The 12218-nt window shown below is 55.3% G+C and overlaps 1 protein-coding gene across 1 annotated transcript in view; it reads left to right on the forward strand.

Moving 5' to 3' along the window:
* The window catches only part of ADAM12 (ADAM metallopeptidase domain 12), a 143437-nt gene that overhangs the window by 18692 nt on the left and 112527 nt on the right, over window positions 1–12218 (forward strand). Inside the window, exon 2 of the mRNA XM_087824092.1 lies at window positions 1248–1321. Within this exon, the coding sequence (XP_087680218.1) occupies window positions 1248–1321 (74 nt within the window). The remainder of the gene's footprint in view (window positions 1–1247; window positions 1322–12218) is intronic.

The following is a 12218-nucleotide window of genomic DNA, read 5'->3' on the forward strand; positions in this document are numbered from 1 at the left end:
TTAGAATGCATTTCATTTGCAACATTGAGCTATCGGCTGTTACAGTGTGTATGCATTTTGGGGGACACCCTGAATATCAATTTAGAACTGTGGTTTTCGCCAGATCGCTAAAGGTTTAGCCATTTGCCAGAATGAATTTGTAAAAAACAAGGTCTGTTTAAACCAAAAAATATATATATATAAGCATGGCATGTGCGTAGGAATTCACCAGTTTAACTCTCAAGCTTAAGGAATTGCTTAAAAAAATAACATCACCCATCAATTAAAATTGAGAAGTGCCTTCTTAAAGCAATAAAAAAGGCACAAATGCTTTGGGCACCGATATCTGACAGCCTGTTCCTCAGGCGGCAGTTGGGCGGCGCAGGCCTCGGGCCTGACTCTGAGGTGCCGGATGAAGGTGGGAATCCCGGCGAGCTTCCTGGGAAGGTGGGACGGTCTCCATCCGCGGTGTAGCCACCGGTCGCTGCTGTTGAGTCTTGATATGTGTCTGGTGTGGATGCTGAACCAATTTTAAAATTTTACCTGATTTTAATTAATTTAAGTTTAAATGGCCGCATGTGGCTAATGGTGCCACATTAAACACAGGAAGCTACAAAAAGATGTCACAGGGCTGCCCCCCAAATAAAACGAGCGGCGTTCCGCCCCTTGCGATTCCGCCCCAGTCCCCCGGCGTAGTTAACGCCTGTGTGAACGTTTTCTCAGGACTCCAGTGGCCTTCAGTTGTGGTTTTTGTTTAAATTTTGTTTCATTTCAGCTAATTATTTTATCGTTGGAAGATATTGGAATCTACAATCTCTTTGTTTTCCAGTTTCTCTTAAAACATAGTAACGTGTGGTCAGTTCAATCCGTGTGGCTGAAACTCTGCGTTGTAAGCAAGTGTCTTGACCGCTGGAGTTGGCGGGAACCATCGCGTGCGGGATGTTAGAAACCGAGGAGAAGCCACCAGGCCCACGGTTGTCCCGCTCTCGAGGGTGGCGGCCTCTGAGCAGAGGGACCTGCCCAGGGCCCTCAGGGCGCGTGGCCCAAGGGAAGGAGGCCCGGGCAGGGCCACAGGTCGTCAGGGCTCAGCAGGGTGGCCCGTTTTCCAGGCTCGTCCGGGCCCCTGGTCTCCTCCGCTGGGTCCCCGCAACGTCCCCAGAGAACATTAGTTTCCTCTTTGTCCTTGGAATCCGCCCGCGGAGCAGATTCCAGTCGTGGCGAGTGAAAGCGCGATGATCACCGACTGGCTTTTCTCGTTTGTCTTTCAGATTCACCCGGAAGAGCTGACGTTTCGGATGCAACTGGGGGGCCAGGAGCTGACCGTCCACCTGGAAAGAAATGAGTGAGTGCGGCGGGCCCTGCTCGGCCCACGACGGGCGCGCTCCCACGGCCGGGCCGCAGGGGCCTTTCGGGACCCGGGCCGAGGCGCGGAGGCGCAGGCAGGCTGGGGCTCGGGGCTGGAGTTAACGCCCAGCAGCCGTCCAGGGGAAAAGTTAAAAGTGCTGTCACTCTGCAGAGGAACTTTATGCCTCAGCAGGTTTCCTCCAGCTCTGCTGGGAAGAGCCTGGCGTTTGAGGGGCGGAGTTTCCCCCCTCCGCCTTCTGTGCACATGACCGCGTTCCCAAACTAGCTGACTGTCGGCAATTCCTGGGTTACAGAGAGAGAAACAGCTTCCAGTGGGTAGAAATTCTTTTCTCCCTGAGAAATACCCAGAGTTTATTTTATCTTTCCGAGTTTGTCTCCAGCGGTATGTTTATTGTACCCTTTTGTTTAAAAATGTGACCCCTTTTTTAAGAAAATTATATTCATCTCCAGAAAAAGGTATTACACCCTTCTCTGGGGCACATGGGTTCTTTTACGTACCCTGTGCGCCTTCCCGGTCGAACGCTGTCTGCTTCGCCCATAAGTGAAAGCCACTCGCCTCCTGGGGATCCCTCGCACTGTGTGGCGTCCCCGCGGGGCCCTCGGATCCCGGGGGTCCTCGCCGTTCTGCTTGATGGGTGTCAGGAAGGCCGAGCTCGCCTGGGAAGGAACCCGCACTGAAGGCTGCGGACGGGGCTCCCCGGCCCTGCTGTCCTCCCTCCCAACGGCGCGGCCTCCACCCCTCGCCCGCCCGCCCGCGAGATGCTGGAGCTTCTAGTGTCTGTTTCCGTTTCGCTGCTGAAACGACAGTTTCTCTGGAACGAGTCTGGGAGACGCGTCAAGTCACAAAAACCTGTCTTCGTATTTCTCGCGTGTTGACGCCTCGCCGCTGGGCTTTTGTGAGCCGCAAGCAGCGTGCTTTCGGCTTTCCTCGGGACTGGGTCTTAAAATAGAGTTTCGGGCAGCATCTCGAATGCTGTCAGACGCAGAAGGGAATCGATGATCTAGCCTAAGATAGAGTTTTTAATCCGCATGGTCTTTGGCCAAATACACCCAATGAGAGAATTTTTCCAACTGAAGCTACAAGCCCCCAAGGTGCATGTGCGGTGAGAGTCGTTTCCGCGGGAGGGAGCCGGGCCGCCGGAGGCAAGCGGCTGCGCCTGGGTGGTGCCCGCGGCCAGGAGGCTGTGTGTGAGGAGGCTCATTGCAGAATGTTCTACCTAAAGTTCATCAGTGGGAGTTTGATCAAATAAACGATGGGCCAGCTATGGGATAGAGTGGGACACAGCAATTAAGAGGGATGGTGGAGATCTTGTTATAAACAGCACGTCACGTAATATTTTTAAATTATATGCCGGTGCATCTGTTTCTGAGTAGGAAGATTGTGGAAGACATTTGCTTTCCTGATAGTCTTCATGTTTTATAACAAGAAACTATTGCTATTAAAATCAGGAGAATTTTTTATATTGAAGGAAAAAAGCTGCTGAAAAAGTGTTGAAAGAGGAATGAATGAGTACTTATTACTCGTGAGCAGGAAACCCTGGGTTCTAGGGAGGCCTCAGGCATCTCTGAAAGGGCTGGAAAGCTCTACCCATTGACGATCGGGGCTTCAGATACCTAGAAATCTGTTTTAGTGAAAAACCTGCTTAGAAATCACAACCGAAATAAAGGTGGTCCCCGTGCCCTAATCCTGGGTGCCGGCCCGTCCAGCTCGGGGACCGCCCCCAGCCTCTCCCTGTAGCTACCTCTCCATGGAGCGGCGCTGAATTCGCACCCAGTAGCCGTTCCAGGGAAGCCGTTTGTTTGCCTCCTAGCATCCCTAGTGTGTGCAGAGAGCGGACGCTGCTCCTCAGAACCTGTTTGCAGAGCAGTAATTGAATGTTTAAAGAAACCCGAGGCTTCCCGGGAGAAGCATTTTTCTGCGCGGAGCTGTAGGGCCGCTTCGTAACCTCCATAACCCCCGGTCCCCATGGACGCGCAGGCCCGGCCCCGGGCAGGTGCAGGCCGCCTGCCTCTCTGATCACGATGCTTCATTGCGCGGGCGGCCAGCTCCGACCCCCGTTTTTCCCGGTGAGGGTGATTGAAAGCGATGACCATAGGTCGCCCCCCCTCACCCGCAGAGCTTTCCCTTTTCCAGCGGTGGGAGGCAGTTGCCTGGGAGGCCCCCAGCCCGCTGAGTTTATATTTAGGGTGCCTCTGAGCTAGAACCTTGGCCTTGACTTTTGTTCTGTCTGGAGTAATTCCAGACAACTCGTTAGGGGCAACTCTAGTTAGTAGTCACGCAGCCGGTAGCAGACGGGGCATTTTACATTTCTCGCATGTGGGCAAGAATATCGGGGAGGCATTTATTTGGCAGCACCTCTCGGCTTATGGTGCTGCCGGGTGGGGAGGTGGGGAGATGCAGCAGGGAGCATGGGGGGGTTCGTCGTTGGCTGCGTAACCGCCCAGACGATGCTCGTCCGCCGGTCCTGGCGACCCACGCGGCGTCCCGTGACCGGCCCGGGATGGCTGTCCGTGGCCGTGGGGCTGTGCACAGGCCTCGTCCTGGCCCACAGGCTGGCCAGTCATCTCTGTGAAGACGTAGTAGGTGCACCCATCACGCTTCCCGGCAACGCAGGGCTGAGGGGGGTAACTGCGCTCCACGCGGTGGACTCTGAATCATGGAGATTCCGGGAGTTTGATCAATGGGCCAGAACTAACAAGATGCGATTTAATGGGGCTGAATGTGAAGTCCTGTGCTGGGGTTAACAAAACATAAACAGGGTAAGTGCGGAAGGAAATGTGCTAGAAGGAGCCCTGCAGACTCAGTCCGCGCCCCTGGGGTGGGGTGGCTGCGAAAGGTGACCCCCGCCTGTGTCTTGGAGGAGGGTAGCCCTTTGGGCCAAACAGAATCCGGCTTCGAGGTGACCTGTGGAGGGTTATCACGTGGAAGCGAGAGTGGGGTTCCTTTGGGGAGCCGTGGGTGTTCGGCGCTGACCTAGGATAACGGTGGCTGGGCTGTGGGCTGAGGAGCGCGAGCCGACGGTGGGTGCCGGCCCCCCAGATCCTTCCAGTTCGGGGTGCCTGTCTCAGCGGACGCCTTGGCCGTGGGGCTGTTCCTCCCAGGGCATACGGAGCTCCCTCCCCCGCTCTAGGGCTCAGGTGGTCCCTGTGGGGCCAGCTCTGCACGCACTCGAAGGGCAAAGGCCGGGGAAGGTCCCCTAAGGGCCGACGCGAGCTGCGCGGGCTGCAGCCGTCGAGAGCGCGCTCCCTTCGATTTCGGTGGAAGTCGCTCGGCCTGAGCACTGACGGTCTTTCTAATTGGGCCACATTTTGCTTCCTGGATAACAACTCAGTTCCCCTGAGCCTCCCGCCTCACTGCGATCCCTGAAGTTACACGGACTTTGGAAAATGTCAGGACACCGTTTTTAGAGGCTTTCGTTTCTTGTCCGGACGTAAGTTTGAGATGCCGGAGCTCGTTAAGATCAACCTTTTCAAAGGGGTGCCCTCCGGGCTCTAATTTGAGAGGTGGCGTCCTTGAGCGGGCCTCTGTCAAGCCGGCGGGTTTGAAAGGGCGTCTGATACGGAAACGTGTGTCCGAGTGCAATCGGGCCGCCCTCGTCCTCACTGGCTGTGCCTCGGGGAGCGGGGGGGGGGGGGGGGGCGGGGGCCCGATGAACACCCTGCTGCGTCCTCGGGGTCCTGGAGGGGCCTGAAAAGACGCAGAAGACGCTCGCCGCGGGTGCTCAGGCGCACCTGGGGGTGTAGGAAGAGGGCACGGTCCTGACACAGGACCGTTTAGAAATTGTCACCTCTTTCCTCTCGGGAGCTGCCGCTTCTCGCTGTGAAATGAAGTGAGTTTAATGTGCAGAACACGAGTTTCTTTATTTCTTTATGATTTTCTTCACATTGAAAACATGTGGGCAGATAGAACATGATACAAGACCATCCCCCAGATGGGGAATATTTCGGGAGGTGAATTATTTGTGTAGAGAGTATTTTTCCCGCCCTTGTAAGCCCAGCCCTTCAGTGTCGACCGGCTGGATTTCGTTGGTCAGTCCCTCGGTTTTCTTTGAAGACCTCACGGCTCCAGGGGGGATCCCCTCTCGCTCCGTTATCGGCCAGCGGCACCCACTGGACGGACCTCAGTGCCACCAAAGTCCCCTTAGGGGTTGTGGGATACGGTTTTTATGTGCGGTTTTCACAAAGTAAAGAATTATTCATATTTTCAATAAAGTCTAGATGGTTTTGTACTTTAATATTGATAAATATATAGAATGTTGGGAGGTTGGTTAAATGAAAAGACATATAGTGGTGTTAAAAACGTACTAAAAGTGTTATCCCTACAATTTAATAAATATTTAAAAATATGTTTAAAGTTTGGATCGAATTTATTATCTTACCAAATAGGACAATGCTTGACGACAGCACTTCTTATATTCTATGGACAGCTCTTTACCCGAAAGTCTGCTTTTACATTGGGCTATAAATTCCCTGCAAAAATCCTTCGGTTTAGAAAATGATTGGTTCAAAACTCATGTGCTTTCCAAAGTAATTTCTGCATGTCGGAACCTAAACGTAATCGTTGTTGCAGTTGGCAGCATATTATGAATTAGTTAATTAATTGGTGCATGCCCTATCATATGCCAGAAAAGATCCAGGTTGCTAAAAAAACCCACAAACGTGAATTAACTGGTTTGCTCCGAACGCATCACACACCCCTCGCCCCGCCCGGCGCAGACAAGCTCACCTCTTCATTTCGCTCTGTTCGGAGCAGCGATTCGAGTCCAGATGGGTGGAAACCGTGAAGACGGCCGGGGAGGGAGGGGAGTGCGACGCACGCCCGTCATGGCCTCACTTCATGGGCTTTTTATAAAAGCAAAGAAGAGTCAGCGAGGTGCAGGGAAAGGCACAGAGTCAGGAGGGAAACGTGGCGCCTCCGGTGTTCTGAGCTTTGTGACTGAGGGAAAATAACCAGCCTCTCTGGTCCTGACCCCTCTCCTTCGTCACCTGAAGAGCGTGGTGGCTTCTCGGTGGGGGCTGGCTGATGGGAAAGGGGCAGCTTCCCCTCCGAGGGCGCTGGCCTCGGGAGCGTCCCGCCTCGGGACACGCACGTGCTTCACCCGCGGAATTCTCCACGTGGCCACTGCTGCGGGGAACGGTCCTTAGGGTCCCACGTCGGGAGTCACGTCGAGCATGTTGTAGTTAAGCATCGAGCCACGCGAGCGGCTCCCGAGAGCCGGCTGTCGTCCTTGGTCGTACTCCAGGGACCGGGAGCCCCGGGTGGGCTGCTCCTTCCTTGGCACCGGGCCCTGCCCCCTGCGCCCTCGGACCCGGGCCGGTGCCTGTCCCCACAGCGGGTGGTCCTGCTGGGGGACGTTACCCTGTGAGCTGACGTGGCCGAGGGAGGCGTTTGCCGGGGGAAGCGCGGCCGACGGAAGACGCAGCCCGGCCACCACCGTCCTCTGGGGCGGCCAAGGAGAGGCCTGCAGAACCGACGCCCGACAGAGGCCCGGGGGGGGGGGTTAAGACTCCTGATGGGTGTAGAGGGGGCTCCGGTAAATAACACGCCTGCTCCCCTGCAACCTACGCCCTGCCTTCTTCAAACGGACGACGGGCTTTTGCCTCTTTCTAAGTAGAATTGAAATTGCTTCAAACCACTGATAGTATGTGCATGTGTGTGCATGTGTGTGCCTGTGTGCGCCTGTGCGTGCATGTGTGTGCATGTGTGTATTGTGTCTCTGTTCATGTGTGTGTGCCCGCGTGTGCATGCATGTGCATCTACATAAATGTATAATTACACATATATTTCATGCTGCACGATCATACAGTGCCTGGTGCCAGCTGTGGATGGTCTGTTTCTGTCGTGGGGCCCTTGGGTGGCATAACAGAGGCAAAGGTCGCCCTGGTGGCGTTGCCATAGCAACCCCAGCCTGTCTGAAGACTGGCAGTTCTGGTTTTGAGTGACAGCTCTTCTCCTGGGGACCGTGGCCATAGCCGCCCATCCCCCGTCAGCTCCCCAGGGCGCCTGACAAGCCATCCGAGGGGTAAACTGGCCTTAAGGAAGGGGGGGCGCTGTATCCGTCTCTACCTGTCCACAATGAGGGATCCGCTTGCCTTTAAGATTTTTTTGCTGCCAATTCTTTATTTCACTCTTCCCCAGTAGTCCGGTTTTCCTAAATGAGAACCAGACAAAAAGCGCCCCTTAGCCCTCCCAGCCTCCCACCCTCGGGTGAAGCTTTCTTGGTTCCCGTGTAGAATTTTTAAGCGTTTGGGGCCGGCCCAGCAGCTCTCCCTTTGGACTCTCCTGTAAACACTGACCGGTTTTGATTTATGAGAATCGTGGGCAGGAACAGAGATCGACTTTTCAAATGCAAATTTGCCTCCGGGTTTGCCTGCGAGCACTGATAATTCAGCGGCACCTTGGAGCACTCCATCCCCACAAGCCTATCTGTTTTCTCAGGACAACAGCTGGCGCCATTGCAGGCGGTGGGAGCCAGGTGTCACCCGGTCACCTGGTGTGACAGCTGACCTAAGGGAGGGCTGCCGCCTCAGGGAGGTCCTCCAGAAATTATTCTTGACAGAACTCAGGAGGTCTGAGTCAATGACCAAACTCCCATGGGGCAAATGTCTAGACCGGATTTTGTTCCCAGGAGCCCTGGGCAGACACATCCCTGACGAAGGGCCAGGGTGACCCCCCAGAGGATGGTGGGGGAGATGGTCAGGCGACTAGGCCGTGAGCTGTGGAGCGAGAGGGGCGACTTGTTTGTGAGATGCTGGTTAAACACGTAACCTCTCTAAGCCTCAGTTTCCTCGTTGGTACGATGGGACTACTTCCTCCCGCAGTCGGGGTGGGTTAAATTATGTGACTCTCATAGGGCATTTGACCAGTGCCTGGCCTGCAATAATGCTCATAAATTAGCTTCGGTGACTTTGGCGCAGAGCGAGGGGCCCAGGGAACTGTCCCTGCCCCCCAGCAGCCGCAGCTCCCGGGAGCGGGACCCCGGGGGCTCCCACAGTCGGCGTCTTTCTCTCTGCCACTGTGTTGGGTAAACACTTTATTTTTGTTTCTGTCCCGCGGGACATCCCACTGCTGGGTTCCGCGCTGAGCAGCCCTTCCTGTCCGTGAGTCCCTCCTCCGGCCGCCGTGTTCGTCCCCGGCGGGCTCCTCTGGCCCTCGCGTTCAGCCACGCTCCCAGGTCTCCAGCCTCACCCTCTGGCTTCAGACCGGGGGGCAGCTCCTTCTTTGCGGGGGGCTGTGGTGGACTCCAACTGTGTTTTCCCATCGCACTCAGCCGTCGCAGACCAGAGCACCTGCCTCGTGACCAGAAGTGAGCGCGAGCGACTTGCAGTTTGGTTAGTGGGAGAAGCAGCCACACCTCGGTCAGCAAACAGGCCTCACAGAAATCTTGAGACGAGGGCTTGGGGGCCACACGGCTACAGCTCATTTCCTAAACTTACCACTCAACTGGACGGATTTGCCTTCTCAGCTCGTCTTCAAGCTTTTTAAGAACATATTTTGTTTTTCTTCATTGTCACTCGTGCTTGGATATCCAAGAAGGGTGTTTATTTTGCTAGACACGTGGGAGCCCTGGGCCGGGAATCCGGTCGTCTCGGTGAAACCTGGCTCTGCTGCGTGAATTCAGGAACCGGCCTCTCTAGCCCAGGTCGATGTTTGTAGAATGGGGATCACCAGGACTGTCCTGTTGTTCTAAGGATTAAGTCTGTAATCCACGCAAGGGCTTCGCACAGAGCCCGAGGCGCAGTCAGTGGGCCTTCCTGTGCTGGTAGCTGCTGCTGTTAGTTCAACCAGTATTTTGACCTATGGACACAACTGTGCAAGCCCCGGGGTCCAGCAGGGAGCAGGGGGAAGCCGTCCTGCCCCCGCAAGGCTTGCAGGCTGGGGAGGGGGTGCAGTGCACTGTCAGGGGGGTTGGCTACAGGTAACGAGTGGTGCTTTTCTAATCTTTGGATGTGCCTGCGAGAGGGAATCAGCATCCCACTGTGCCACGTAATCACTCAACCCCAGGGACAGGGTGGGGGCGGCTGTGGACCTGCTGGGAGACAAATGCAGGAAAGGCCTGGGACCTGCCGGCTCATGTGGGAGCTTCTCTCACTGGGCCATGCCAGCTCAGGCCGCACAGGGACCCAGGCTTGTTCATGGCCCATCCCAGCTCCCCCCACAGTGCCCTGGGTCCCCGGGGCCCTGCCACAAGGGCACCCGGGTGGTGAGTGAAGAGAAGGTCCCCCCCTCATCCTTCCCCGAAGGATGTTCTAATGGGCAATGAGTCCAGGAGCTATCAGAGGCCCGGAGTTTTCTCTTGGGGGCAGGAGTTCCCGCATGGTTCCCAGTCGCCAGCACACAGCGGTGGGCAGATGTCCCCCTCGTCTTCCAGGGGATTTGTTCCCACGCAGGCCATGAGCTGGCTTCCCCGGCACAAGGAGTCCCTGGTCAGCACTCTGCCTCCGTGGGCTGAGCTCGCTTGCAGAGCAGCTTCCCCGGAGAGCAAAGGAAAGATAAGCGAGCATAAATCACGCCAAGCAGAGTGAGTCCTCCCTGTGAGTCACCAGGACGAGGACACGTAGGCGAGCAGATGAACCGTGATGAAGTCCAGTTGTAAAAGCCCGAGCTAACGCTGCAGAAATGCCTTGTGGGGACTCAGACGTGTGATGTCTGCATTTCCCCTCCTCTCTCTCTCTCTTTCTCTCTCTCTCTCTCTCTCTCTCTCGCTATTTTTTTTTTTAATTTTGCAATAAATGTCAAGAATGATAAAACAGCATTTCCTGTGCCGAGCCCTGAGGGGCAAGGTTCAGGGAAGGGCAGGTTTGAGAGGATCCTTTTAATCAGCCAGTGTAAATGTCACCTGGTGCAGTAATCCTCTAATGGCATCGGAAACATGAATCACGGCCCTGAACAGGCACGTCCAGCTGTGAGAAAATACCCCACAGGGTGTCTATGTGAGGCTTGAGAGCACCCATGAATTTACCACCCAGATCTGACCCAAAGAGGGGACCACAGACTCGCAAAAGCTCTTCTGCCCATTGCTCCAGGCAGGTGCGCAGCGGCTACAGTATCGCTGAGCCAATACAAAGAGGCAGCTGCTCTGTCCTTCTCGCCACAATGTAGCCGCGTGGCCTGGGGCAGCTCCCAAAGCCCCTCAGGCCCGCCTCCGCCCCAGGGAGAGGCTCAGAGTCGTGGTACCGATTGAGGGACGGGCCTGACTGCAGGCGAAGCAGGGACTCCGCTGACTTGGGCAGAAAGGGGCCTCTGGGGCGGGCGCCGAGTGGCTGATGGAGCCAGAGGGGGCACGAGGAATCGGCTCTGAGGCAGGACGGGGACCAGCCGCTCTGATCGTGTTGGAAGAAGCCGCGGACAGGCTCCCCGGGGTCTGGTGAGGACTGTCCTCGTGTCATCCCCACAGGGTCATGTTCTGGAGAGAGGGTATTCGATGGGCTCGTTGGGCCACCCCCGCCGCTCGGCGCCCGCGGGGAAGGCGGAGTCTGTCGGGGGTGGGAGGAGGCGGGGATGCGAAAGGATTGATTTACGTCTCGCAGGTCAAATTCTGGCTCCAGGCCTGCCGCGCCCTAACAACTGAAAGGTCAGCAGTTGTGTATTAGCAGCTATCGATTAGAATGATTGGTGGCCGATCAGCAGTATAAGCTATTCCAAATAAAGAGCTAGCAAAGCACCTACACAAATGAGCCCATTTAAAATGGGAAAGCGGGCCCTGGCCTGTTTGGCTCAGTGGTTAGAGCGTCGGCTGGAGGCCTGAAGGGTTGCGGGTTCGATTCTAGTCAAGGGCGCATGTGTACCTCGGTTGCAGGCACGTGCAGGAGGCAGCCAGTCCGTGTGTCTCTCTCACATCGATGTTTCTCTCTCTGTCTCTCCCCCTCCCTTCCACTCTCTCTAAAAAATCAGAGGAAAAAAATATCCCTGGGTGAAGATTAACAAGAACAATAATAATAACAATGATGATAAAATGGGAAAGCAGGGTAAGACCAGCACATTGTCTCCGCGCCAGCATCCTGAGTGTGGGTGGTGTTACTACACTTAAGTTTTGCAAAATGTTACTATTTGGGCGAAAATGGGCAAAATATACAGAGGATCTCTCTGAATTATTTCTTGACAACTGCATGGGATTCTGCTATGATCTCAATAAAAATTTCAGTTATTCAAATGGAAATTAATGATGACCTCAAAATTCCAAGTTTTCCTCCCACTGGAGTTGTTCTCAGTCCCCACCCCACCCCCCCAAAAAAATATCATCAGAAAAACGCTGTTTAAATGTAAGAGTCTTGACGGATTAAACGTGCTTTGTAGACACTTGAGTAGAACAGAAGATCCCGTAGAAGTGTGGCCAGGTCAGGATGTCCCCTCTCTGAAAACCCTCACTACCAGGCGGCCGATGACCCCCCCCACCTGCACACGGCCACACAACCCCCCGCGAACACATGGGGTTTGTCTGAGAGGGCCGTTTACTCTCAAAGCTTATCTCCTGAGCCCTAGTTTATTTAAGTGAAGGTGGGCCCGGGCGAATGTCAGCCGTGAGGGATGTTTGTTAGGATTATTTCTTCCTCCAGCCCCTGTTTATAGATTCTGGGATTATGGGGGGGGAACCTCACCCAAGGGCTGTGAAGAGCCCTGTGACCAGCGTGCGTGGCTTCCTGCTTTCTGCGGTCACCCCGACGGGCCGAGCCCCCCTGGTGGGAGGTGGCCTCCGGCCGCACACCAGGTTGTGGCTCACTCATTCCTTCCTTTTCTAGTTCATCCGGCCGTTTGTTGGCGGTTTACCGAGCACGTGTCCCTGGGCTAAGCTGAATGGACACCAGGACCCAGAAACTTGGAGAGATTTACAGTTGGAAAGAGGTCCGTGGTGTGTGCTCCAATAATGACGCCG

The sequence above is a fragment of the Miniopterus natalensis genome, chromosome 14, assembly GCF_054644295.1.
Source record: "Miniopterus natalensis isolate mMinNat1 chromosome 14, mMinNat1.hap1, whole genome shotgun sequence".
NCBI classification, from domain to species: domain Eukaryota; kingdom Metazoa; phylum Chordata; class Mammalia; order Chiroptera; family Miniopteridae; genus Miniopterus; species Miniopterus natalensis.